We start from the raw sequence: 26,060 nt of genomic DNA, 5'->3' as shown, positions 1-26,060 counted from the left end.
AGAATTATGTATTCAAAATAAAGTAATCAATTTTTAAATATTTCTTATTACAAATATTATTATAATCAAAGTTTAATTCTTGAGATATTTATATTCTATTTTATAGAATAAGATAGAATATATAATATATATTAATATATTGAATATAATTTTGTTGTTGAATATAATTTTTTTATATAATTATGAAAAATTATATTCTTTAATTAAAATTATATAAAATATATTTTAAGTTTTTTTTACAAAAAATGAGATTAAATTATATTATTAATATTATATGTATATTATAAGTTCATGAATATTTTAAATATTTTTTTATATTATTTGAAATAATGAAATGAATTGTAATAATTAATAAAAAGAATATAATTATTTAATATTAATTTATTTAATATTAATTATATTATTATAAGAATTTTAAATCATTATTTTTATGTTATGTCAAATAAACGTATATTTAAAATTTAATTTAAAATTTAAAACACGTTTTTCAAATAAACTGTCAATCATACTTATCACGAGACGTTGATTCTCGCAATAATCGATAGATGGCAGAAATATCGTCTTCCACGTTTATTCCTTGTACAAAAGGTTTCTGTATAGTCTGGACCGAAAATGGTTTTGCTGAGATGCTGTACAAACGCGGCGCTTGTGTTGTTCGTAATTGACAGCTGTCGAAAAGCGGCGACTTGATCGGATGCATGTGCGGATATGTCGTCTTGTTAAAAAAATAGAATATATCATACTAGTGAAGATTTAAAAGAAACAAGGTGAATTTGTTTTATTCCTGTAGCCCTTGGTTATTGTTAATTTCAACACATCATGCATTTATACCAATATCATTGCTGCATGGTACAGTTTAAAAAGTTCTTATGTGTTTACAGTTTTACAGAACATCGAAATGTACGTACAGTTATATGTGCTTTTGCGACGTGATATATATTTTGATAGAATAATAAAAACAAAAAATGTTCGTGTACAACGTGAACATTGAACAAAAGTGAAATTTTTGTTCATAATTTTATCTTATATAGTGTTCCTTGAGTGCCCATCATGTCCCGAATAAATACATATGTTCATCTTTACCAATACGCTAAATAAAATTCGGTAAGATTTTTAATACATATATTCTATATAAAAAGCGATTTTATAAATTATTATTTATATTAAAAAATATAAAAATAAAAATTGATATTATTTTAGCAATTAAATTTTATAAATTATATTTCATATGTTCGCTATAAATTCATAATTTCAATATTCAATAATATATTCAATAATATAAATTACATAATAAAATTATTTTAATATTTTATTAACTTTAATAATATTTTTAGAATTAAAATAAGATATTAAAAAAATATTCACAATCAAAATAATATTACGTATATAATAAAGTTTGTGCATTCTAACATCTAACTGCTTGAAACCGGTTTTTCCGAAAATTAAATTTTTCTCAAATACATGAAACATTCTCATGAAAGTTGAACTTGTTCAAGTGTTTGATATTATCTTTTCACTCAAAGTCAAATATTCATCGATTCTGATTTGTTCAAAAATCATAAGGTATCACATAAATCTTTGTGAAAGAATGATTTGGACCTCTGAAAGGATTTACAGCTAACCGGTTATCGCGTAGGTTGCACACTCGCGAGAACTCTCGTCTGATAGATCATGATCCTTCTTCTCAGACTTTCGCCTGTTCAGTGACGTATACGAAGGCACGGGTCCAAGATTTAACTTTCTCATCTGATACCTAATAGATAGTCAAAAACAAATCAAAACAAAAAATTGTTTTATCAAAATTGTACATATAAATATGTTTTTTTAGAAATCTGTGCATAATTCATTCATCTATTTATATTTGCATATATTTACAATTAATATATTGATTCATATAAATTATGCACAATTTCAAATCATGTTTTTTAAATTTTTATTAGAGTTATACAATTCTATTCTATTATACATAATTCTATCATAAAATAATTAATATTATATAAATACTTTAATATATAATTTATTAAATCATTGATTGTTGTATTGAATTGTATCTATAAATTTGCCAATTCTTATATATGTTTTCATGTTGATTTAATTGTAAAATTTCAATAATCTAATGCAAAAATCAAGAAAAAATTATTACAAATAATTATTAAAATGTTATTCTCGTAATATATGTTGAAGAAATGTATGGAAGATTTATATGTGTTACTGGATCGATTAGGTGGAGGATAGAATGAAGAAATGTATAAAACTCTCGTCCTTTATTTATTAATTATTAAGATTTCGCGATATCTTACAAACCGATTGTGTGTGTTGTGATTTGTTCGATCAACAATTAAACGATACAAATAACATATGATCAATCGAATCGATCAAAAAATTTATTGTGAAATCATGACATATATCATTGTGATATCAAGGAGAAACGCCAATGATCTTGCCAGATAAAATCCATTGGATCCCGTTTGATCATCAAAGTTAAGCTATGTCGGGCACAGTTAATACTTATATGCTAGAATGAGTGTCGCTTGGAAACACTGTATATTACTATTGGCGGTGGATTCGAAATCCACCTTAAATCATAAGTCCTTGACTAATAATTAGCAACAGTCGATACTAATTAAAAATAATATCAATATATAAAAAGAAACAGAGACGAATAGAAACAGCGTAGCAAAGAGAGATAGAGAGACAGAGAAGGGAGACAATGTGCAGCCACGTTTCTCCTGCGAAGAGGGTCGAATAAAAGGTGCTGTGGTAGGGGTGAAAAGGAACAGGTAGAGGGGATAGAGGGGAAAAAGAGCAAACATATGGTTGAAAGGAGAAGGCAAGAGCGAGATAGGTATACGCGATATAGGTTTTGGTTTGGGCAGCCGTTGGAATGCGGCGGCCGCGAAGCGGACGGCTGTATACCATGCCACGCCGTATGTAAGTACGTATACGCTTAATCTGCCATGCGGCATAGCCGGTGTATAGGACACAGCGCAGCGTCCAGCACATTCCGTGCCCCAAGCAGAATCATACTTTTGTTTACACCCACGTGTAGCTTCATGGAACACGAATTTTCTGTTGCTTCCTTAGCAATTCGCAAATATACTATCAAATTATTTTTATTGTCATCATGTGCAAATACAATAAATCTTTTCGTGTGAATGATGAATTATATTAATAACTGTGTAAATTAATTATAATTTTAATCCTATTTTCATATATAACAAATAGTGATTTTTGAAGTAAAAATTATCTCAGAGGAATTTCGTCATCGGTTTTCAAGTGCTTAATTCTTGATTTTTATCTGTAGTTGCTAGTTGATAATTATAGAAGTTAAATGATTATTAGCGTTGACAAATCATATTTTAAAAAGATAAAATATAATGCAGCATTATTTTTTGTATGTTAGTTTTAAAAAGTTTCAGAAGTTAGTTTTGTTTTAAGAATTATCAAATCATCAAAAAAAATTAATATATAATTAAATAGTTGTATTATATAACATTTCAAATTTTTATTAATTTTAAAAATTATTATATTCTATATGTTTAAATGATGAAATAGAAAAATTAAATTTGAATTGGAAAAATTGAAAATGAAGCACGGTAGAAGTAGAACAGAATCAAAAGACACTGAATTATAATGAATTATATCTACAAATAGAAGGAAATATAAATCAAATTATAAGAAATATAATTTTATTATCATTATGACAAAAATTTTCAAACCAATCGAAAAACGAAGATCAAAATAGTATAAATATTTCTGATAAAAAGAAAGAATTATAAGAAATATCGTTATTTCATTAAAATCACATGGATAAGAATTCCATGAAAAAGCCGTGTGCTTTCACTTCGCGTGGAAAAAGGGTAACAAGGAGATTGAAAGAAGGGAAGACGAGTTGTTCCTGATATGCACACTTAAGGAAGCATTTTGGGAGCCAACCAGAGTAATTGCATACAAGGGCCTATCAAAGCGAGCAACACGATCATGCTCTCGTCGAACCTCGTTGGTGCAAACTTCTAATAAGTCAATACCGCGCCATATCACCTGCGCTTAATATTTGCAATGTGAATTGATGATTTTTATTTTTTTTTTAATAATTTCATATTATAGAATATTTTTTCTTTTGAAAATTTGTAGATTATCAATTTTTAATAAAAATTTGAATTAAAATAACAATTAAAAGATTTCTTTTTGATATCATGATGTGTATCAATACATATATATATATACATATATTATTCGCATTTCAAATATCAAATATTTGAAAAATTTTATGTATATTAGAAATTTATTAATAACATAGTTATTTATTTTCATCATTATTAATTATTAACCGAATTTAACGACCGAAAATGAAAACTGCATCTTATATTCACATAATTGAATAAAATGTAATTTATGTGATTGGTTAAATAAGATTGATGTGCGAGTTTTATTTAACTCTTTAAAAGATTAATGTCAATCTAATTCAGCTATTTATATATTGATCCACATATCGATGTTTATTTATATATAGTAATGTATTTATTTTGTACATTTTTTTTCATAAGGAAATTGCAAAGAAATATTTATAAAAAAGTTCGATTTTAAATAATCCTTAATTTCTTTCTAAAGATATTATTATTATATGTTCAAAAATTTTTTAAAAATTTCTTACATGAATAAATAATTTAATAATTAATACAGAAGATTTGTCATCTATGTGATATCTGGGTCTGAACATGTTTACGAACGGTTTATTGAAAACCAGTTATCAACTGGACCGAACTGGACCACTTCCTGGAACAGATTGTGCTAGCATCGAGATTAAGAAAAGCAATACATTCGCCAATATAAATAGAAGAATTTTGTATTTATAATAATTATTCGTGAGTGTTTTCATATATCAATGCACGTATATGAAACTGTTAATCTCATAAATTCATGTAGTCGTTCGTTTTTCTTCATACATATATTATTGAAATTCTTTGAAAGGAATGCAGAATTTAATTATTTATTTCTGATAAAATAAATGGAATATATAACTAAACATGCATATTAATATGATGATAATAATAAATTGTAATATTTATATTTAATGTAAAGAATATATATTGAATGAAATACATTTTACAAATTAATCTTAAAGTTAAAAGTATAAAATGCTTTACTCTCGATTTTATCTTGTCATTCAGAATCCAATATTATTGTTATTGTAATAATTACAATGTATTTTTCTAAGATTTTCTCCTATAAAGAATCTGAATTCACTCTAATTAATTCAATCCTTTTTTTCAGTATATTTCATACATAGAGATATTTTCAATGGAGAAAGTTTCAATGAATTTTCACAAAAGATACCAGAACGTCGCGCGAAACAAACGATACACAAGAACGATACCAAGAGATACACTCTTCCTATTAACGTATTCGGCACATTTCCAACGATAATTAGCGCCGCGCTCGCGGTGTGAAGATACACACTGCTCGTATGAACAGAGAAATAATTGTTTCTTACAAGTGATGTTATCGCATTGCTAATTATTCTCAGAATTATCCAGATGCTCGTTAATGACCTTCGAGCCCAAGAAGAAAGTTTCATATAATTACTTTCCACCAAAGATTTTCTCTATCGAGCAGATTTCTCGCATTGAATTTCTATACATTTATAAATCAGCTTCACTCACATTTATTATAAAAAAAAATGTTATTGATACTATATTCGATATTTAATGAAATTACTCCGAAAAATAATATATATATGAAATTTTATATAAAATTAAGTAAAATTTAATTTTAAATAATATAAATATAGTATATTTATATATAATATATTTATAATATAATATATATAATTTATATAATAATATATTTAACCTAAATATCCGACAGTTCTTTATTCTACATAAAAATTCATTTATTCATAGAAAAGTAGTTTTTGTTAGAACATACAAATAAAATTATTACAAGTATATTATATAATTCGATTTATGAAACAATAATTTTATCAACAATAATAAATTCATAATTCTGTGAAGAAAAGCTAACACCACGATATGTTTTGTATAGGATCTCAAAGTGTTTTTATTTTTAATTTCATAGGTCTTCCAGTGCAATCAGCAACGGGAGGCAGAATGAACGTCGAGCGAGCCACGATGGACGGTTGTGGGCAGCAACCGTTGTTTTTGACCGGCACTTCCGGTTCTGGCGGTATATCCAGTCCCCAGCAGCAGACTGTCCAAACCGGTGCACCTCCAGAACACTATGGGGGACCATTAAGCCTGAGTATCTGCATATCCGATTCTGGTCACGAGATATTGCGACCTAAGCCACGTCGGTGAGTATTCTTATTTTCCATGAACCCTACTACTAATCCATTTGTAATCGATATCGATCTTAACAGAGATCTGATTAATGGTTGTATTCATGGTAATCCGCTAGTCCTGATAAAGATCGATTAAAACAGGAAACGCAGGAACGTTAGTCTCGTCCAACATAAAATTATTAACATTGCAATAAATATGATTTATTTTGTTAATATTTTTTTGTTAGTTATTTTCTGGAATAATAAATATAGGTTAGTAAATAATGAAACGCCAATATTATCGACGGCAATTCATCTTTGGTTTTATAGGTAACTATAACAGCTTACGTTATCCAGAGGGCGTTAATAAATATGAAAATGCAGGGTAAAGTATTACTTTGAGCACTAGATGGCTGCTAAATCGTTTGTAAACTCTTATTGAGTGATTTATTTATCATCTATTACTAGTTTATTAACTTGATATATAAAATATATCGTGTGCACAGAGATTACATATTTTATGTAGATTGATTGATTCGTGATATTCATAGTTGATAATTTTCTTGATGATAATAACGAATACTGATGAAGATATTGGCTGTCGTTTACATGTCAAATCACTTGCTACTGTTTTTCAAGTAGTCAATTAATTGTAATGTAAGTTTATGGTTGGCTATCGATGATCTGTAACATAAACATGGGCTTCCTAATGATGAGTCAGTATTGATGCGTCATCCCTGTAATGTTGGAGAAGCATTCATAATTTCAAAAAGACAAGATTCTTTTTTCGGGTGAAACTGATGATAGGAATTCATAATATAAAAATGTCATAAATCGATATAATATAGATTATCGAGTATATCGAGTCCTATTATCTCAATATTATTGTATCGATATTTTTATTTATTAAAGCATGATCGAAATTTAACCAAAAAAAAAAAAAAATTATTACAATGAAAAATTCTACATTATAAAAATGATTTTCAAGAATTCATTTTTCGTAATATTTATAAAACATTTGAATTTAGAGATCTTTGTTTTCGGCATGAAATGAAAACTTTTTTTTTTAATTCAGTGTTTAGCGGGATCTCAAAACATCACCGTTAAGAGAAGCCACTCCACTTACCGATCCGATTAAGGATCATTAAAATTTACGATGTACGTAATTACGACCGATTCGATTAACGATGTCGAACGAGCATATATTCGTAAGACACACCTCCCCTTTCCCCATCATTTAGTTCCATCGACACCATGCCGCGCACCACGGCTTCGGTTCCTGAAAAATCTGTTCGGCATACAAATAGGCATTGAAATTTAAGGGTTCACGTAATAGGCTCACAAATTTTGTTCTTTTCGAAGTTCGTTCACCCAATATAACGGGCTCATATACTAATTTCAAATATAAATAAATTGTTATTTATATTTTTTTTCTTAAGATTTCTATACTGCTTATAACAAAGTTTCATGAAATTATAAATAATGAAAAAAATACCATGATCATCAATAGCAGTTGAACTTATTTCAAAAGATAATTTTCTTTAATTTTTTTTTTTTTTTTTTTTTTTGAAATAGTAATTACAGAGACTTTGTAACAAATGTTGTAAAAAAAAAGTAATTGTATATATTTAAAAAAAATAAGATTATGAAAAAGTAATAATTGGAAAGGACAAAGATTTATGTTATATCCAAATTATTTAGGGAGGCAAAAGAATTTAAAACATATAAAAAAGCTCACGTAATTTTTAAAAGGCGGAACAGAATCGTTTCGTGACACGAAATTTAAGATTTCTAGGTCGGGATTTTGCTTTGAGATTCTGTATATGCATGGTTCATTGGTATTCCAGCGCTCGAGCGTGTCGTGTGCACGCTCAGTGATTCGTATGTAAAACACAGCACATCGTGGCCTTATCAATATGTATGACACCGAATTATAATCGATAATAATTGCCCATCGATGCGTAACATTAAAATTATCGATTGCGTATCGTATTCCTCTCGATTTTGCCTTCGGTTAAAAATAGCTTTCTACATGAAAACGGTCACTGACCTGTTTCAAGGTTAAAGTTCATTTCGCAAAAACTTTGAAATTCAGTTTCATCTTTGATACAAATTAATTGATGATTTTTACCAAATTTCATTATACTTTTAACTTATAACTTTAGAACTTATTAAAGACAAATATATAATTTGTTATAATAAAAAATAAATTATTTAAATACTATCTATTTCAATGCATATCTTTTAAAACTTATAAAAAAAAACATAATCATAAAACTTATTTTTTTACGTGAAATATTCAATCAATAATAGAAATGAATATTATGATACATGATTATGATACAACTTTAAATTACATGATCAGATTTCTAACTAATCAACTTTAAAACAATTATATATATCTATGCGATTCATACTATATATTATGTCCAAAATTAATTTGGCATATAGAAATATAAATTCTAATTATTAGAAGTAAATCATACAACAGAGTTTTGTACTTGAAATACATACAATCGTACGAGAAGATAGAAGATCAAAGAAACATATGCGTGTGCGTGCACAAGGTAGTTTAAAGAAGCTTAAACGACGAGCACGTTGTATTTCGAACGAGTCAACGACCGCAAAAAATACGCCAGTCATCTTTCGCTGTAATCGTATGTATGAGGAATGCGCGAATGCAATCTCTATGGTATAAGAATGATCATCGGGGATAAGAAGAAGAGGTGACGCGTATCTTCTAAGCTCCTTTGAAAGCACCCGGGAATTATTTATTAAATCAACGGGAAGCTCTATAAAATTCACAGTATAACGAATAATCCTCATCTTTTTCAACAATATGAAAAATCGAAATTTATTTGACGTAATTAATCAATGATTAAATCTTTGTCTCTTAAAAAACCAAGTTTATGTTGTATTTATATACTCGCGAAAGAAGGAACTGTGCTTTAAGGTTATGGTACATTTGTAATTTGAAAAATTATTTTGTAATTTTGAAAAAATGATTAGATAATTTAAAAAGATGTAATATATGTGTTCGAATAATAAAAATTTTATGGAAAAAAAAGAACTTTAACTATTTATAAAAAATTAAAGTTTATATAAATTTAAATCTTAGAATGAAAAGTAATCGATGAATAATGTACCAAATTGTATATTCTAAACAATATTTATTAGGTTGATTTTTTTGTGAATCATAATTGGAAGAAGATTGATTATTCAATAGATATTTAATTGATTTTATTGATTAAAGAATCTGGAAATGAGAATAATTAAAAAATAAAGATAATTAATCAAATTTTTTCCTTATCGCCGTATTCTGTTATTTATTTTACGTCTTCAAAATATCTTTAAACATAAAATTAAACTTTTAGATGCATTGACGTGCAATTAAGTAAGGTTCCCCATAAAACAACCGAAGGGACAAATCACGGGTAGAATCGGTGAATCGCGAAGACATGAATCGCGCGCATGCGAGCAAACGACGAAGATGCGCAAGCACAAAATATTCCGCGTGTCGAGTTAAGGTTATCGAGGGTTATCGAAGAGAAAGCCCGTCCGTGTAGCTTGTTGCCTGACCGATTTACGGTGACGCGATACTCCCCCGGGTCCCGTTCCATTGAAATACACTATTGTCCTCAAACCGGGTGTAATACAATATGTAGGATCCATTTCAATGCTAAATTTAGCATTGATAAAAATAAAAGATAAATGCAAAAGTATTGCAATTTCTATATTTCATGTAATTTAAATTTTCAATAAAAATTGTTTAAGAAGAAATTATGTATTTTGTATTATTTTTCGAACAAAAAGAATTATTATGTATATAAATTATATGGTTATATACGTAAAATAAAATATTTTAAAATTAATTAATTTATACTATGGCGATTACTTATGAAAGCAAAAAGGTAATAAATATTCTGATATTACTTGTTTATCAGAATATAATTCACATTTATCTAACTTTTAAGTCTTGAATTATGTTGTATTATATAACATAATTCCATAAATAGTGTTAAACTGTAACATGATCATGATATGTGTAAGTACTTATGTATATCGAATGTTTTTCCCAATGTTATGGTGAACCAATATACGTTCTCAACGAACGTATTAAAAAAGATAACAATGGACGAATTGTTCAATTGGAATAGTTTATGCTATTGTTTAGCGTTTATTTAGATTTTTTCTTTTTTCTTTTTATTTATTCTTTGCTTTTTATTTCTTGCCTGTGAAAGTTAATTGAAGTTTGGATGTGGGAAATTGAAAGTGGCAATATAGTGTTTATTAGAATGTATAGAGATTGTTTTAAATTTTAAGATTTTAGAATTTTTTTTAATTATAAATATTAAATATATAATTTTTCTTATTAGAATAATAATATTTTTTAAAATTCTTTTAAATATCCAGTAAAATCCTGATAAACACAAAATATATTTAACTATTAAAAAATTTTGTATATCTATATTTTAACGAAAATAACAAAATTAAGTAATAATTAATCAAATATTAGTGAAATATAGAAAAAAGAAATAAAACATTATAGTTATCTAATAATGTTATAACAGATTTTTCTTTTACCATTGCTAACTATTGAATATCAGATAAAATTCAAAATATTATTATATTAATTTTAAACTTCATAAATTTATAATTTGAAGTATATTAAACACTGTTAACGAATGATCGTAAAAAAAAAAAATAAAAATCTAAATCAATTTAACTTTGTCAATGAACAGTTAAAATCATCTGTACGAAAAGAAGAAGGAAGGCAAAGAAGAGAGGCCGTTAACCTAAATATCTCGATCAGATCTGACTAAGCATTGGCGTACATCCTCTCACGCGCATCATTATCGCGATCACCCGGTTCTCATTCTCTCTCTTTATCTCCCGTTACGATTTCCTCTACTTTCAGATAACTAATTAAATGAATTTAAAAATCTCCTTTCACATGATTACGTGAAATTCTTTGAAATTTCTATTTCATTGCCCAACATTAGAACAGAAGAATTAAAAAATGACAATGTGAATCAATTAGATTGATTTTTTCATGAAAGTATTAATATGCAACGATTAATTAATTAGTATAATGAAAAGGAAATTCGAAAATGAAAGATAAAAAGTGAGAATCAATAATGTTCGTCCTTGTTCGTTAGTGAATTGAATAAAAATGGAAAGTGTATTGTTGCAATTTATGTTGGAGAATCGATTTAATTATGTGTTAATTTTGATCGTGTGAAGGTTAGGTTAGTATATGTGAAATGTCATTTCATCGGAGTTTGAATTTAATAAATCAATACTATTATATTCTATTAATTGCATTAATTATTATTTTCTTACCTCTTGATATACAATTTTTTTTTCGATTTATTCGATAGCAAATTATTAAAATTTTTTTTCTTTAAGAAAAAATATAATGTTATTATCCTATCATAATAAATCGAAATTACTAAATTTGGTGGATATATTTTTTACGATAGGATTGACCCAAGATTCAGACACTTGCCAACCAAGTTAACAGGATTTGATGTTGGAAAATTTCAAAAACTATTAAATCACCACTTCGCTCACTGATTCGATACGATGTAATAGATTTTATGGATGAGGAAGCATACGTCGTTTCGTTTTACACATTCATAGTTGGTGAAATACGATTTACTTATTTATTTCGTATATTAGATATTATGTTAATAGGTGGCAAAACTTCGAGATAAATATTGAAGTTTCCGCTCTGATTCCATTCCACTTCTAACATTTCTAACTATTGAAGTGTTTCGTTTCAGTTCACTAAAATTTATGTATGTATAGCATCTTTTTTCCACCTGATTAAATTCTGGTCTTTCCGCTTTGAATAATTTAAATATTTATTGTTCTGTTCAGATCCGTGTCATCTCTTTTCATCCGAGATTTTACTGTTAGAATTCGTACAATTAAACATGCATCATTTTACTTCCAATAATTGTGATCTATGCAGTTTTTATTTATATTTGAATTTTAAATGACATATGTATAATTGATGCAAACGATGTACAAGAATGATTTTACTAGAATTGCTGAGTTTAATTAGAACAAGATGGCTTTAGCATTCTAGTGAATGAATTGATGACTCAGACTGAATTCTTAATTACCGGATGTGAGTCAAACTTTAGATGAATTTAGGCTTAAATAAGAATATAGTACATATGTAACATATTTACGAAATGATTACAACGGTTAAAAGATTGCTTGTCAATAGATGTAATATAATACTGAAATTTAAAATTTTTAATATTAAATAAATTTAGCATTATTAATATTAAAATATTGAATATTGATAAAAATGATAAAAGATAAGATGATATTATGAATACAAAATTGCGAAAGCCATTTATGTTTTATAGTATTTGTATTATTAATTTTATTTTTAAATTTTTTAATTTTATAGACTAAAGCCATTTATAATATAGAAGTCAAATAGAAAAACTATATAGTACAATTTTCAACACAGTTACATAAGGATATCTACATAATCTTTTTTACAATTTTTTTATTTATATCATGACGTTAGAGGAAGAAGACACGGTTCGCTAATTAATTTAATATCCTTCAGTTGCAATGGTTGTCGCCCTTGACACCGGAGTTTCGCCAGATGAGCACGGACAATATATGTAATGTGTATACGCCTTGAACTCCTCTTTGTAAAAACCTTTCTTTTAGTGGACGCATTATAGATTAAAAACTTCCGTCGTTCTGTGCATTCTCAGAAAAGATGTACGCAACACGAATAAAACGATCGGGCCAAATGTTCCGTTTGTTCATTGAAAGAGAATTCAGAGAACCGATAATTCAGATAAATTTAATTGGCTTTTAATTAGGCGATATAAAAGAGAAAGATCTCTTTATTCAAATGGGACAAAAGTGAATTTATGAATGAAGAATTATATGCTGATGAAATGTGATTAATATTCAAAGAAGATGGATTAAAATGATTTTGCGAGATTTTTTTTCTTGAATTTCAATTGTTTTTGGAAATCATTACTTTTATTCAGATTAGAAATTTTTTAATTTATTAAAATACATTATTGAATTTATTAATGAACTAAATTTAGATATTTTTTAAAAGTTTATAAAAATAGATTAGAACATTTTCAAATTTTTAAAAGATAATTATAAGAAAACAAAATTATATAAAATAAATCATGCATTGCATATTATTCAATAAAATATTATTCAGTCTATCAATTTATGTAAATTATATTAATAGTTAAAAGCTAATATCATGTACAATTTCCAAACGTATAATTAATAATAATAATTTTTAACAAAGTTTAATAATAATCTAGTTAGTATTCAATATACACGTATATTATAGAATGTAGTTCATAAAAGTGGGAAAAAACAAAGACCGGTTTGTCTAGGGAGTAAAATTACTTTATGACTTTCACACAAATTTATCATGGATATATTTCAACAGGAACAATACTATTCGAGATTAATTAGAATATTTTATGATCATTCATCTTAAGATTTATTATATATCTATAAGAAAATAATTATTTTTTTCTTTTTTCAATTAAAATATATTTTAACAACTTTTTAATTTAAAAAAAAATCCTTATTCATTTACGTATAAGTAAATTTTATTGAAAAAAAAATAGAAGAGAGAAATTTATTAAAATATAAATAAAAAAATTTGGAAAATCATATATTCTTTTATGATCTTTTATGATATTCTAGAAATAATTTTGACCTACTTAATTGTCTGTTTTCCGCATTGTATGCACCATAATTATCTATGCTAGGAAAATTGTTGAGAATTTTCTTTGCCATTATAAAAAATTATCGAAAATAGGACATTATTTGCCTACTTCTTTTCATTATTTCCTATATTGTACGAAAATATAAATATTATTATTTCAATTATTTAAATTTATTGATCGAATATCAAAATATAAGATAAAAATATTATTAGAATTATTTATATACTAACTACTTGAAATATAATTAAACCAAAATCACTTTTTATACTAGCACACACAAAGTTAAAAACCGTTCACTGAACCGTTTACTATATTCTTTCATTCACACATGCAATCACGTTTCCTAACCTTACCAATTAACAGTTTACGCCCTTTGATCATGATAAACGACGTTTTGCATAGAAAAGGGATTGAAAGAGTACGATGAAAGGATGGCGAACAGCTATATGTTCAAGAATCGTCACGGGACGTGGTTAGGGCGATTCGAGTCATAGGAAGTAGGATGGTCGCCGGAAATTCTCCCTCGAAACAAATGCAAATGTAAACGCTATGTGCATATGTAACACATATATATGTATACATACGTACATGGTGGGGTTTCTAAAGACACTGTTCGTTTGCACTCTCCCGTTTCCTACGCTCTCTGTCCAGTGAAAAGAGCATAACAGTTTACAAGTGGCAGCCAGCACTTAACCACGCCACGGAGCAGGACAAGAAACTGATGACGCGTGCGTAATACACCGATCACGGATTAAAGTAGAACACCGCGCCGTGCGTTATTCTTGTCCTATCGTGAAACATTATCGAGAATTTTAATTCTATATCTCTATATCTCGTTATTGTTACTATTATTGTTTTTTATTCTTTTTTTTATAATTCTGGTTACTTTTTTAAATAGTTTCTTGTGATTTGTACGTATCTTATAAAAGAGTGTAGTGGATAATCATTTGAAATGTAAAATAGTTTGGGATTATTATGGATGTTGTAATAATTCTTTAATTCATAATTGTGCACTCTTTATTGAATTAAAGTATAAAGTGATTTAATTTAAAATTATTAATACATTTAATTCATTTATAATTATTTATATTTTTGTAAATATATTTTCAATATGAATGTGTTTAAAAGAAGGATTTATAAATATTTTTTTTAAAATCAATCGATTTATTAAAAATTATCATATGATTAATTTTCCTAGAAGGAATTTTAATATCTGTCTATGCTTGTAAATCATAAAATCTTCATTCATCTTTTTCTAACAGTACTTCTGAAATATATATAATCCAAATGACTGAATAATTTTATGAAATAGCATAATAACAACAACTTCACAGTTAAATAAAGCAAAGAGATAGCATCGTTTGAAGTATAAAATGATATTTGCAAAGTAATTTATGGATGAATTCTAATATATTGATGGCTGTAACTAGAAATTGGAGATATTTCGTTCGGAATCAATTTTCCACGGAGCAGAACGGTGAAAGTCCGTGTGCGTGAACGCGCGTAATTGATCTCTTGTATTCTATGTTTGGTGTTCTTGCAAGCATTTCTTACGATTTCTCACGAATTCTTGGATAATGAAATTTCTGCCGGTCAAAAATGGATTTGAATCAGAACGAGTGAGAGCCGAATCATTCACGAATCCGCATTCTCCAACTATGCAAGAGATTTGGTAAACCGTTTGAGATATTGAATTTAATTTAATTGAAGATGTTCTGCGAATATTTTGAATTGAATTATATGAACAACAATGGGAAAATAAAAAAACATATTTTATAATTTTTTTCACAGTTCTGCCCAGTGAAATGTTTATCTTAAAAGAGGAAATAAAATGATTTACAACGTACCAATTATCCAATTCGAAACATAAAAAAAAAAAATGTTTGATATGTTTTCTGAATCAATTTTACACCACTTCTTTTTATTCTAATCTACGCAAAAATATAAATAGTAAAAAAAAAATTTTTCACGAATACAATTTATATATTTCTTGATACAAAAGTCAAAATTCATTATCAATATTTTCATTGAAGAAAAAGATAGAATATAGTGAAAGAAGAAAAGGAAAAGAGGAAAAAAGATATTCTCATGCGATAACCGTCGATGCTCCCGCTTTTGTGACACTGTTACGTTGTGGTACTCACGGAGAAAAGAAACAACGAAAGGAAAGTGATACGGGAGATTGTGCTCTATTCGCCGACATTGCGGTTCGCGCAGGAAGTGCATGCGTTTCACCTGTTGATCCCGTCACTGTGGATCATAGTGTTTTCAGTCGCGTGTCGGAACGGGGGAACAGAACAAAAACGACGCGATCATTCAAGATTTATTTGATCATAGGTGAAACGTATCAATCCAATATTGAAACGAACATATCGCCAACTCGAAAAATTGAACAATATTGGAATGAGGATAAAATGGAATTGGATCCAATATAATCTAATTTAGGATGAAATTTTTGTGTATTCAAACTTGCATCAAAAAAGATTGAAGGCAAGATCGACATCAAAGTGTTGAAGAAGAAATTATTTGTGATTTTTTAATTGTGCTTAAATTGCAAAGTGAAAAAGATGATTTTTAATTTGAATATAAATATTGAAGCAACAGTGAATGATATAAGAAAATAATTTTCGAGTATCTGAAAAATCATTTACTTTCTTTCATCAAATCAATTTAAATAATTCAAGAAACCATCACTTTTATACTTTCCAATTTCCTCGAGCATTAATCACCAATAAGTTACTCATCAAATTTAACTTTCCTCCGAGTCAAGGAAATTGTTTTACGTCTTTGATAATCGGAATAATTCTTCGAATAATTACGAAAAAGCGGACATCCTTTGAGATATGGGTGAATGATCACTACACACTTAGAATTCATCATTTTCTATTTTTAATTCTCCTGACTCGTTTTCCCAAAGAATCGATCGAATAACAGAAGCTTCAGTTCACAAAATGTATTTACATGAAAGTTTCTGATGACATGCCATCAATAAAACGAGAATCATGCGAAGACAAGGATTGCAAATGTACGATTTGTCGCGAATTGAGTGACTGCAGGATGCCGGCTAATCTGGAAACTCCACCTCGCCGCGAGGGCGTCAACTTTATTCTACGTCGCGGCCTGCCCTTCACAAATAAATCTCCGACCAAAGAATGGTTAAACATAAGCGATAATGCAGTTAAATCGACGTGCGACGAAGATTGCATCATAGCGGAGAAAATTAATAACAGGCGTAAAATGGGAGACACGATGACACACGTAGTGGTGGGCGATAATAATTTGAAAAAAACCGATAAAGACGTGGCTCACAAGACCGTGATCTACTTTGGTGACACTAATCAAAGACAGAAGAAATTCAATGGTAAAGAAGGCGCCCAATCGGCGACTAAAAAGGAGGAATCGAAGATAGGGGATTTTAAAAAGGAGGAACAACTTGTTAATAGTTCAGAGGATGGAAGGTGTGGTGATATGGATAAAAATGAGAGACAACGATCGACGCTGGGCCTGATAGAGAGCGAAGAGGTGGAGAAGACCAAGGTCACGCACGAAATCGTGGTGAACGTTAGCCCCAGCAGGGAGGACGTGCTCAGGATCGAGGAGGACGAGAGCCAGGTCGTGGATTATTGGTCCTTGCCGGGGGACAACACCGGGTTCAAGGCAGACTGGAGCTTCGTTCAGCAGTGGCGCCTGAGGGGGTAAATCAAGCGAATGTTACGTTTACCGTGACGATGAAAAATGAGTATGTACCGTAGGGTTCGTGCATGGAATTCGCATAACCACGCCGTCTTCTGTCTTCGCGGTGCTTAACGGTTTTTGCGAATAGTTGGTTGCGAGAAATAGGTTGGGAGGTTTGATGGACGTCGTGTAGTCGTTTCTTTGGTCGTGATCCGTTCAACGAAACGAGGTTATAATGCGAAGGATTTAAATTGCTAATTAGATATGGATATTTTTACGAGGATTTTGAATAGATATTTAAGTTATAGTATAATAAATTAAGCGAGACTTAAAAATGCATATTTCTTGAGAAAAAAAATTAATCGAATAGTTTTTATTTAAATCTTTATTTATCTGATAAATGAAAATCTCGAATTTAATCTTTTACGTTTAATCTTAATCTTTTTACGTTTTTTTCAACGTTAAAGTATCTTGGTTCGTACGATAGAAACGCGAATCTAACTGGGACATGTATAAACTTCGATGTGTCGCTTACATGAAAACCGGATCATTAATTATGGGCCTAGGAGAATTACTAAGAAAACGATCGTATAGATTTTTGAAACGTGATACCTTTTTCTGAATCCAGCACGAATTTATATTCGTTTGCTCGTCAAGGAACTCGAAGCAATAGAGAAACAATAGAAAGAAAAAGATCAGAATCAGGATCGTGATCTGTCTTCCTCAATACTTATCGACTAATTTATACGTTAGAAATATGTTGATTCATATATAATTTTAAATTATATAATATTATAGGAACATAGAAAAATAGAATATGGGAAAAATAATAATTTATAATTTTTATCTACTAGTTTTATCGATGCCTCTATGAATTAATTCCTGGGGGGGAGGGCAGAGAGAGAAAGAGAGAACACTTTCAATAAATCAAAAGTAAAGTAGATGGGATTAATAATTAATTTGTCTGTGAAGAAATTTTTAAAATTACAAATTTTAGATACTTATATGCTTATTAATTTATGTGTAGAAAATCTTTGAATATCTTTTAAATTACATAAATATAAAATTTTATTTATATGAAATCAACTTTAAACATTTACTCAGCATTATTATAATATATTTATTTTTCCAATAGAATTGTATTATTTAATAAATTACAGCTCTACTTATTATTTAATTATTATTTAATAACTTTAACGCAGCAAAATTTAAGTTTATTAATAAAATAAATAAATATAGGAATGATGCTATTTAAAAAAATACGCCGGATATTTAATTAAAAAATTTAAATTTTTATAATTATTATCTTATCTCTTTAAAAATATTTTTAATAGATTGATGAGGTTTTTGAATAAAAATGTGTTTACAGAACACATTATGAATTAGATTTTATCAGTAATCAATGTAAATAAATTATTTCAGGTGAATATTCAAGATTATATTTTCTAATATTTTTATTCTAAAGTTCTACTTGTGTAGAATATAATATAGTAATGATGGTATTTAAATAATAATTACAAAAAATATTAAATATTAATTTTTAAAACTATTTTTTAAATTTCAAGAAATCATTTTACCTTTTTTTAGACCGGCTGGTGGAAGTGGACGAGAATTGTATTGTCATCCATATTCCAAAGACTTCACAGAAAATTCTCCAAAAAACGGAGTTCACAATATGGTTCATATGGTGGCAGAAAGGGATACGGATAGCGTTGCTCCAACACCAACGCCTCAACATCCCCATCATTCTCAACATCATCATCTTAGTTTACATGAAATTCGTGCCCTTCAGGTATTTAAAAATTTTTTATAATTTTATAAAACAGGGTATAATGAATAAAAATATTTAAACTATTAATATAAAAGAATCATATCATGCAATTATATTAAACTAAAATAATAAAGAGATGAAATTGAATTTTTCATTCTTATTTTCAAAAGAGAGAATTCGAATCATATAATATAATTCTAAGAAATAATTCTAAGATAATTATATATATTATATAATTCTAAGAAATAATTCTAAGATAATTATATAATATATATATATATTATAATTATAATTCTAAGAAATAATAATTTTTCAAATTTATTTAAAAAATCTATTCTTTTTCGCGATTCATCATTTAGAAATATATTATTATAAGCACATTTAAAAGCAAACATCTTTTATAGAGGCGACCAGAATGTACCGGTAATAGCTCATCAGATGAGAATCGATCTTCTGGACATGCAAGTATGTCGGACACAGGTGGGCATACGAGTAGCAGTTCACCACCGCATCGTCATCATAGAGCACACAGTCCGCAACAATTAAACTCTGTACCAGAAGACGATCGTTTATCGGCTTCGGTTACCCAAAGAAATGGCAGGAGTAGATCTGGACAGAATCGCAATAGACATAGAGCTACACCTGCTAAGGTGTGTTTTTGATTTTTTAAACAACATATTGACAATATATATAGCATAATATCATTTTATATAAACTCTATAGTATAATTGAAAAAAATATATTTTATAAATCTTCTAAATATAATTAAAAAATCTTTTGAAAAAATGTTTTTTTCAAATATTGTTCCTTCTGAAAATCTATAAATATTATCAAATCTACATTAACAAATTTATTAATATTTTTTCTATCATCATTAAATAAAACATATTTAATTTGTAAAAAATTATATACAACTTATTCTTTCTGTCTTTATATGCTATTAATGAAAATATCTCCAATTCTTAAATTCTCAAATTTTTTATCTAATAACTTTATTATAGTTACAGGTTCCTTGGTCAGGCTCTGGTCTAGAAGACATAAAACTAGCAATCCAGCAGCTTACTATGCGTTCTCATAAATCGTCTTCCACCTATTCCTCTTTAAGTGGATCCGAAAGTTCAGAACCAGCTGTAAGGAGGCTGATGAGACATTCGAGCTTAGAAACTATCAATACCAATGTAACCAGTGCGGATGAATTCGTTTGGGTAGATTCTCATAATCGATTGGTGGAGTTACAGCAATTACCATGGACGCACCATGACGTCCTTCGTGTATTGCAAAATGGTCGTACCAGGGAGCATATGGAACAAGTTTCTATGGAGACGATACCACGTCTTTCTTACCTGCTACAAAGAGCACTGGTCAGAATTGGTCGAGAAACTCAGAGATTGGCTAAACCTGTTGGTCTATGTAGTAAGCACGAGGTGTATAGCGCATTCAAAATTGTGCTTTGTCCGGCTTTGGCAGATTCTTGCACTAAGGTATGTGAAATAGAGCACAAAATTTATTTATATGATAATTAATTCACTACTTGAGAAAGAAAAATTAATCAATCAATAAATTTACATTTAGAAAAATTAAATTTAACTCAACGTGAATAAAATTAATTTGTATTTATTCATTTTTTATTAAATGATCAAAGTAAATTTTTAATTAAAAAGTTTTTTAATTAAGAAATAACTAGTAGTTTTTAATTAACAAATAAATAATTAATCGAAAATAAATAAAAAGATAGAATCATCGAAAATCTCATCTTTCAGAATTAAATTAAAAATATCTCCTTTATTTTATATTATATTTAAAATTTATAGATCAAGTTACAAATTAAATTAAACTTATAAATTTTATAATAATTTATAGATTAATATAATCGAATTCATTAATTTATATATATATTTCTTTGTACATGTCTTTATTCGTCTTTAGAGGAAATGATTCATAAAAGGTAATGATAATAAGATAATATAAAAATATATCACTATATTAAAATAAATACAGATTATAAAATAATTAAGTATATATTTTATATATATATATATATATATATATATATATATATATAATTATAAAAAAGATATAAAATTTAAAAATTATATAAAAGATTGATATCGAAGTAATTTTTTTAATAATTAATATTATAATTATTTTATAAATAATTTTATCATATATAATATTAATTGTAATATAAAATAATCAGTCGATAAAACAGAATTATATATACATGTATGTGTAAACTGAGCAAGAATTTATAATTCATCCTAATATATAGAATTATTTTTCAAAAATTTTGAATAATAAATATATTTCAAACTATTACTCCCATTAACATATATATTATCAAGCAAACTATCAATGATTTGGATATTATAAATATTTGTCAATTTTTAATCTGTTTATTAGGCGTGCTTGCGTGCTGCAGCAATGTTCGCTGTATCTGGTGATCAGCTAAAACAATCAAAAGCATCTCGTTCAGGATTACAATTACCAGTAGGACGATTTTTTCGCTGGATGTCTGATGTACGACTAGGAAGAATGATACATGAATATGCAGCCATATATTTAACCGCTGGAATCGAAAATCTGTTGGAAGAAATACTATTGCAATGTATACCGAGTGATTCTCATACGACTTTAACTGCAACTATGTTGGAGCATGCTATTGCAAATAGTGGAGATTTATGGGGTCTTCTTCAACCTTATGCACACCTTAATGCTGGTCGAACAGCATCAGGTAAATCTAGAAGCTAATTATTATTTAACAATTATATTTGTAATTGCTAATAGTTGCTAAAAGATAATATAAATATATTAGAAAAATTTATTAAAAAAAAATAAAAAGGGATTTATTTAAAATTAACTTAAAAATCTTATTAATCTAAGATAAATATTAGTTAAGCTTAAAAAATTTTTCCATTTTATTTTAAAAAACTTTTTAAGTATATAATAAATCAATATTTTGTTGGAATTCAAAGAAACAAAATTTTAGAATAATAATAAAATTTTATATCTATCATATTATTGCGCTTAACTTCAATGAAAGTATTCTATTTTAAATTTTTTTTAAAACTAAATTTATTAAAAATAAATTTATTGATGATGTGAATAAAAAATAATATTTTTAATATTTTATACATGAATATTTTTTTTTTATTTCTATATATTGTATTATTAATTTATAATATAATATATAACATAATATAATATAATTAGTATGATATAGTATAATATTTTTATAGGTGCACTTGCCATGCCACGTTGGGCCAGTGTCAGTTCTCTAAATTCTTCATCATCATCCCGTAGCGGAAGAGATGCAGCGGGATCAACGTTAGAACCATCACTTTTAACCACCTGTGTAGGATCTATATCGGAACTAATAGATTTGATCTCGAAAGTGGCGCAAGCTGGACGTTCAACTATACCCTTGACAACAAAGGCATTGAACGCTCTCTTTTATTACATGAGGTGTTCACAGGTTTGCCTACTTGATCCTTATCTACTCCCTTGACTATTGGCTTTGTCTTTTAAATATAAAGTAATGAAGCAGTATTTATACAGTTAGAACATGGTGAACGAGGTTCTGGAATACAAGAGCTTGCGTATGAACGAGCATACGTTGTACTTCCACCGCTAGTCGAATGGCTAAGAGTTGCGACCGCTCATGCAGAACATAGACATGGACTAGTTGTAGATCAAGATGATATTAATCAAGCTGCCAGATTGTTATTGCCTGGTGTAGATTGTCCCGTCAGACCAATATGGTAATATATTCTTATATATATTTACGTTTTAAAATTTAATTTCAACTAAATTTATATTATTAAAGTTAAATTTTATTAAAATTAATTTCTATATTTATTTTTATTTTTCTATATATGTTTATTACTTTCTTCATTAAAAAATACTTTCTATTAAAATATTTCATAATAAATATTCAATTTTTTTCATAGTTTCGAGGAAGTTTCAATGTGTTCGAAACGTATCGATGACTCTGAATATGTTCGTCTTTTAACCATGGATATGGCATTCAAGATGTTAACAAGTGGTCGTACAGATCTAATAGCTCAAGCTATACCTTTGTTGCCATCAACAAAACTTAATACTGTGAACGATAGTGGTTTTACTGCATTAATGATAGCATGTATAAATAATGATGAAACAGCTGTTCTAGCATTATTAGATGCTGGCGTTGATTTGAATATTGAAAGTCCACCTCCAACTACTGGACAATCGGCAAATACACCTTCCAAAACACCAGTTACTCCAAATATATCAAATGTTAGAACTCCAGTCGCATCATCTGCTATAATGACTCCAGGAAAAAATATGCAGTCTCCAAATTCATCTTCCAGTTCACCAAGCATATCCAATAATATTTCTAATAACATATGCTGCAATCAATCTGGATTCAATGCAGAAACGCAACACTGGACTGCTTTAACTTACACAGCATTATTAGGACATTGTAACATTGCTAGAATATTATTAGAAAGAGGTGCAACTGTTGAAGGTGGTGCTAAATTAAGCGAAGATAAATCCACAGTTACACCATTGCAAGCAGCTACGGCATCTGGTAACTCTGAAATGGTAGCATTACTTTTAGCTCATGGAGCCCAACCATTTTTATCAACTTTGATAAAAGATTCATTTTCATATTCTGGTTCAGCTCAACGTGGTTGTTATAGGCAAGTAAAATACATGTTTATTTTAATAAAATTTTTAACATTTTAATTAAATGAATAGTTTTTGATTTTGAGGAATCAAAATAGGAATATTTTAAATAATTTTTAAAAAGATCATCATTTCATCCTATATAAAAAAAATTTTTAAGTAACTAAAATAATAAAATTAATTTATATATTTATAGTGCAATATCAGTAGCAACAGTTCATGGTCAAAGGAATTGTCTACATCAATTGTTATCTCATCCATTGAATTTCTCCGCCAAACGAGGAGAAAAAGAAGTATTGTCATTAGAAGAAATTTTGGCAGAAGGTAGTGCCAATACTAGTCCACAACAACAAACTGTAGACGGAAGAGGAAATAGAAAAGAAGGAAAAGAACCAGTTTTTAATAAAGTTCAAAATAAAGCTTTACAAGAAGCAATGTATCATAGTGCGGAAAGCAACCATTTAGGTAAAACAAATTTGAAAATGACTATTTGAAAAAAAAATTTTAAATATATCTATATAAAGAATTTTATTTAAATATAAATTCTGTAGATATTACAATGGAACTTCGTGGATTAAAAGTGGGTTGGACATTACATTGTTGGATGCATAGTTTAGCAACAGCTCATGAAATGAGATTAGATTCTATAATAGATCAATTACTTCAAGATTTTCTTCAAGTATGTCCAGATGATTATTCAACACAATTCGTACAAGAATGTCTTCCTTTATTATTCAATATTTTTAGATATAGTAAGGTAAGTCATAATTCATTTTGAATTCAATTTGATTTTAAAAAAATTACAATAAAAAATATTTTTTTATATTTTTTGATTTGTATTTTTTCTACAGAAAGAAGGTACGACGCTTCTTCTCGCAGATATTTTTTGTACATGTTTTGGATGGGAACCAATAAAACCCATTCGAGATACAACACTTTCTAGTGGATCTAGGATAGATCCTAAGTTTGTAAATAATCCAGAATTAAGCGATGTACAATTCAGAGTGGAAGGCAGAGTTTTCTATGGTCATAAAATTGTTTTAGTCACATCATCACCGAGATTTAGGAATATGTTAAGTTCGAAATTATGTGAGGGAAATCCTCCTATTGTACAAATTAACGATATTCGTTATCATATTTTTCAGGTATGTAGTATTTTAAAAAAAATTAAAAAATTTTAACTATTTAAAATTTAAATTTGTATTTTAATATTTAGATGGTTATGGAGTTTTTATATCATGGTGGTTGTGCTAAATTAGAAGTTAATCAAAGTGATGTTTTGGAATTAATGGCTGCCGCGAACTTCTTTCAATTAGATGGTTTACTTAGGTATTGTGAGGCACAATGTTCTTCGATGGTTGATCTTGATAATATCGTTTCTATGTACATTCATGCAAAGGTATTTTATTTAAATATTCTGTGTATGTAATATATGTATAATATTATAACTTTTTTTTTTTTAATAATTATTTTCAGGTTTACAATGCTATGCAACTTTTGGAATACTGTCAGGGATTTTTATTACAAAATATGGTTGCTTTATTAACTTATGATGATTCAGTAAAACGTCTATTATTTGCCAAGAAATTGCCTAATCATGATGTTCTCGCAGGACTCCTTCTTACTTTGCAAGCAAGAATAAAAGCTAGACGATCTCAGCAACAAAATAAATTAAAAACTTAGAAATATTATGTTTATATTAGTATTATCATTTCTATTTTTTTGTTGTCTTGTAATTTTCAATATATTCATGTATGATTATGATTTCGATTTTGATTTTACAAAAAAATGATACATAAGTGTATTAAGACTGAGTGTTTTATGATTCGTTTTCAAATTTTTTGTCAAATGTTTAAGTATAATTGTGTTATAATTAATATAATATTTTTATTCAAATTAGAACATGTTTCTGATTCGTATCTGT

At 27.8% G+C, this 26,060-nt stretch overlaps 1 protein-coding gene across 4 annotated transcripts; it reads left to right on the top strand.

Moving 5' to 3' along the window:
• The first annotated feature begins 635 nt into the window (after positions 1 to 635).
• Positions 636 to 26,060, top strand: LOC122718644 (ankyrin repeat and BTB/POZ domain-containing protein BTBD11). 4 transcript variants are annotated; one of them, XM_043943859.1, is made up of 15 exons: positions 636 to 767; positions 882 to 1,104; positions 6,079 to 6,313; positions 19,285 to 19,489; positions 19,873 to 20,118; positions 20,470 to 20,949; positions 21,869 to 22,199; positions 22,705 to 22,940; positions 23,024 to 23,226; positions 23,416 to 24,150; positions 24,333 to 24,601; positions 24,688 to 24,893; positions 24,988 to 25,281; positions 25,353 to 25,535; positions 25,613 to 26,060. In XM_043943859.1, exons 3-15 carry the CDS (start codon positions 6,111 to 6,113, stop codon positions 25,817 to 25,819), a joined length of 3,798 nt encoding a protein of 1,265 aa, XP_043799794.1. In that variant the 5' UTR covers positions 636 to 767; positions 882 to 1,104; positions 6,079 to 6,110; the 3' UTR covers positions 25,820 to 26,060. The 4 variants fall into 4 exon arrangements, with proteins under 4 accessions (XP_043799794.1, XP_043799793.1, XP_043799792.1 ...); XM_043943858.1 differs by lacking the exons at positions 636 to 767; positions 882 to 1,104 and having other exon boundaries at positions 6,012 to 6,313; XM_043943857.1 differs by lacking the exons at positions 636 to 767; positions 882 to 1,104; positions 6,079 to 6,313 and adding an exon at positions 16,088 to 17,717 and having other exon boundaries at positions 20,476 to 20,949.

The sequence above is a fragment of the Apis laboriosa genome, unplaced genomic scaffold (assembly GCF_014066325.1).
Source record: "Apis laboriosa isolate Shangri-la unplaced genomic scaffold, ASM1406632v1 scaffold68_cov148, whole genome shotgun sequence".
NCBI lineage: Eukaryota > Metazoa > Arthropoda > Insecta > Hymenoptera > Apidae > Apis > Apis laboriosa.
This window is presented reverse-complemented; position numbering and strand designations above follow the sequence as displayed.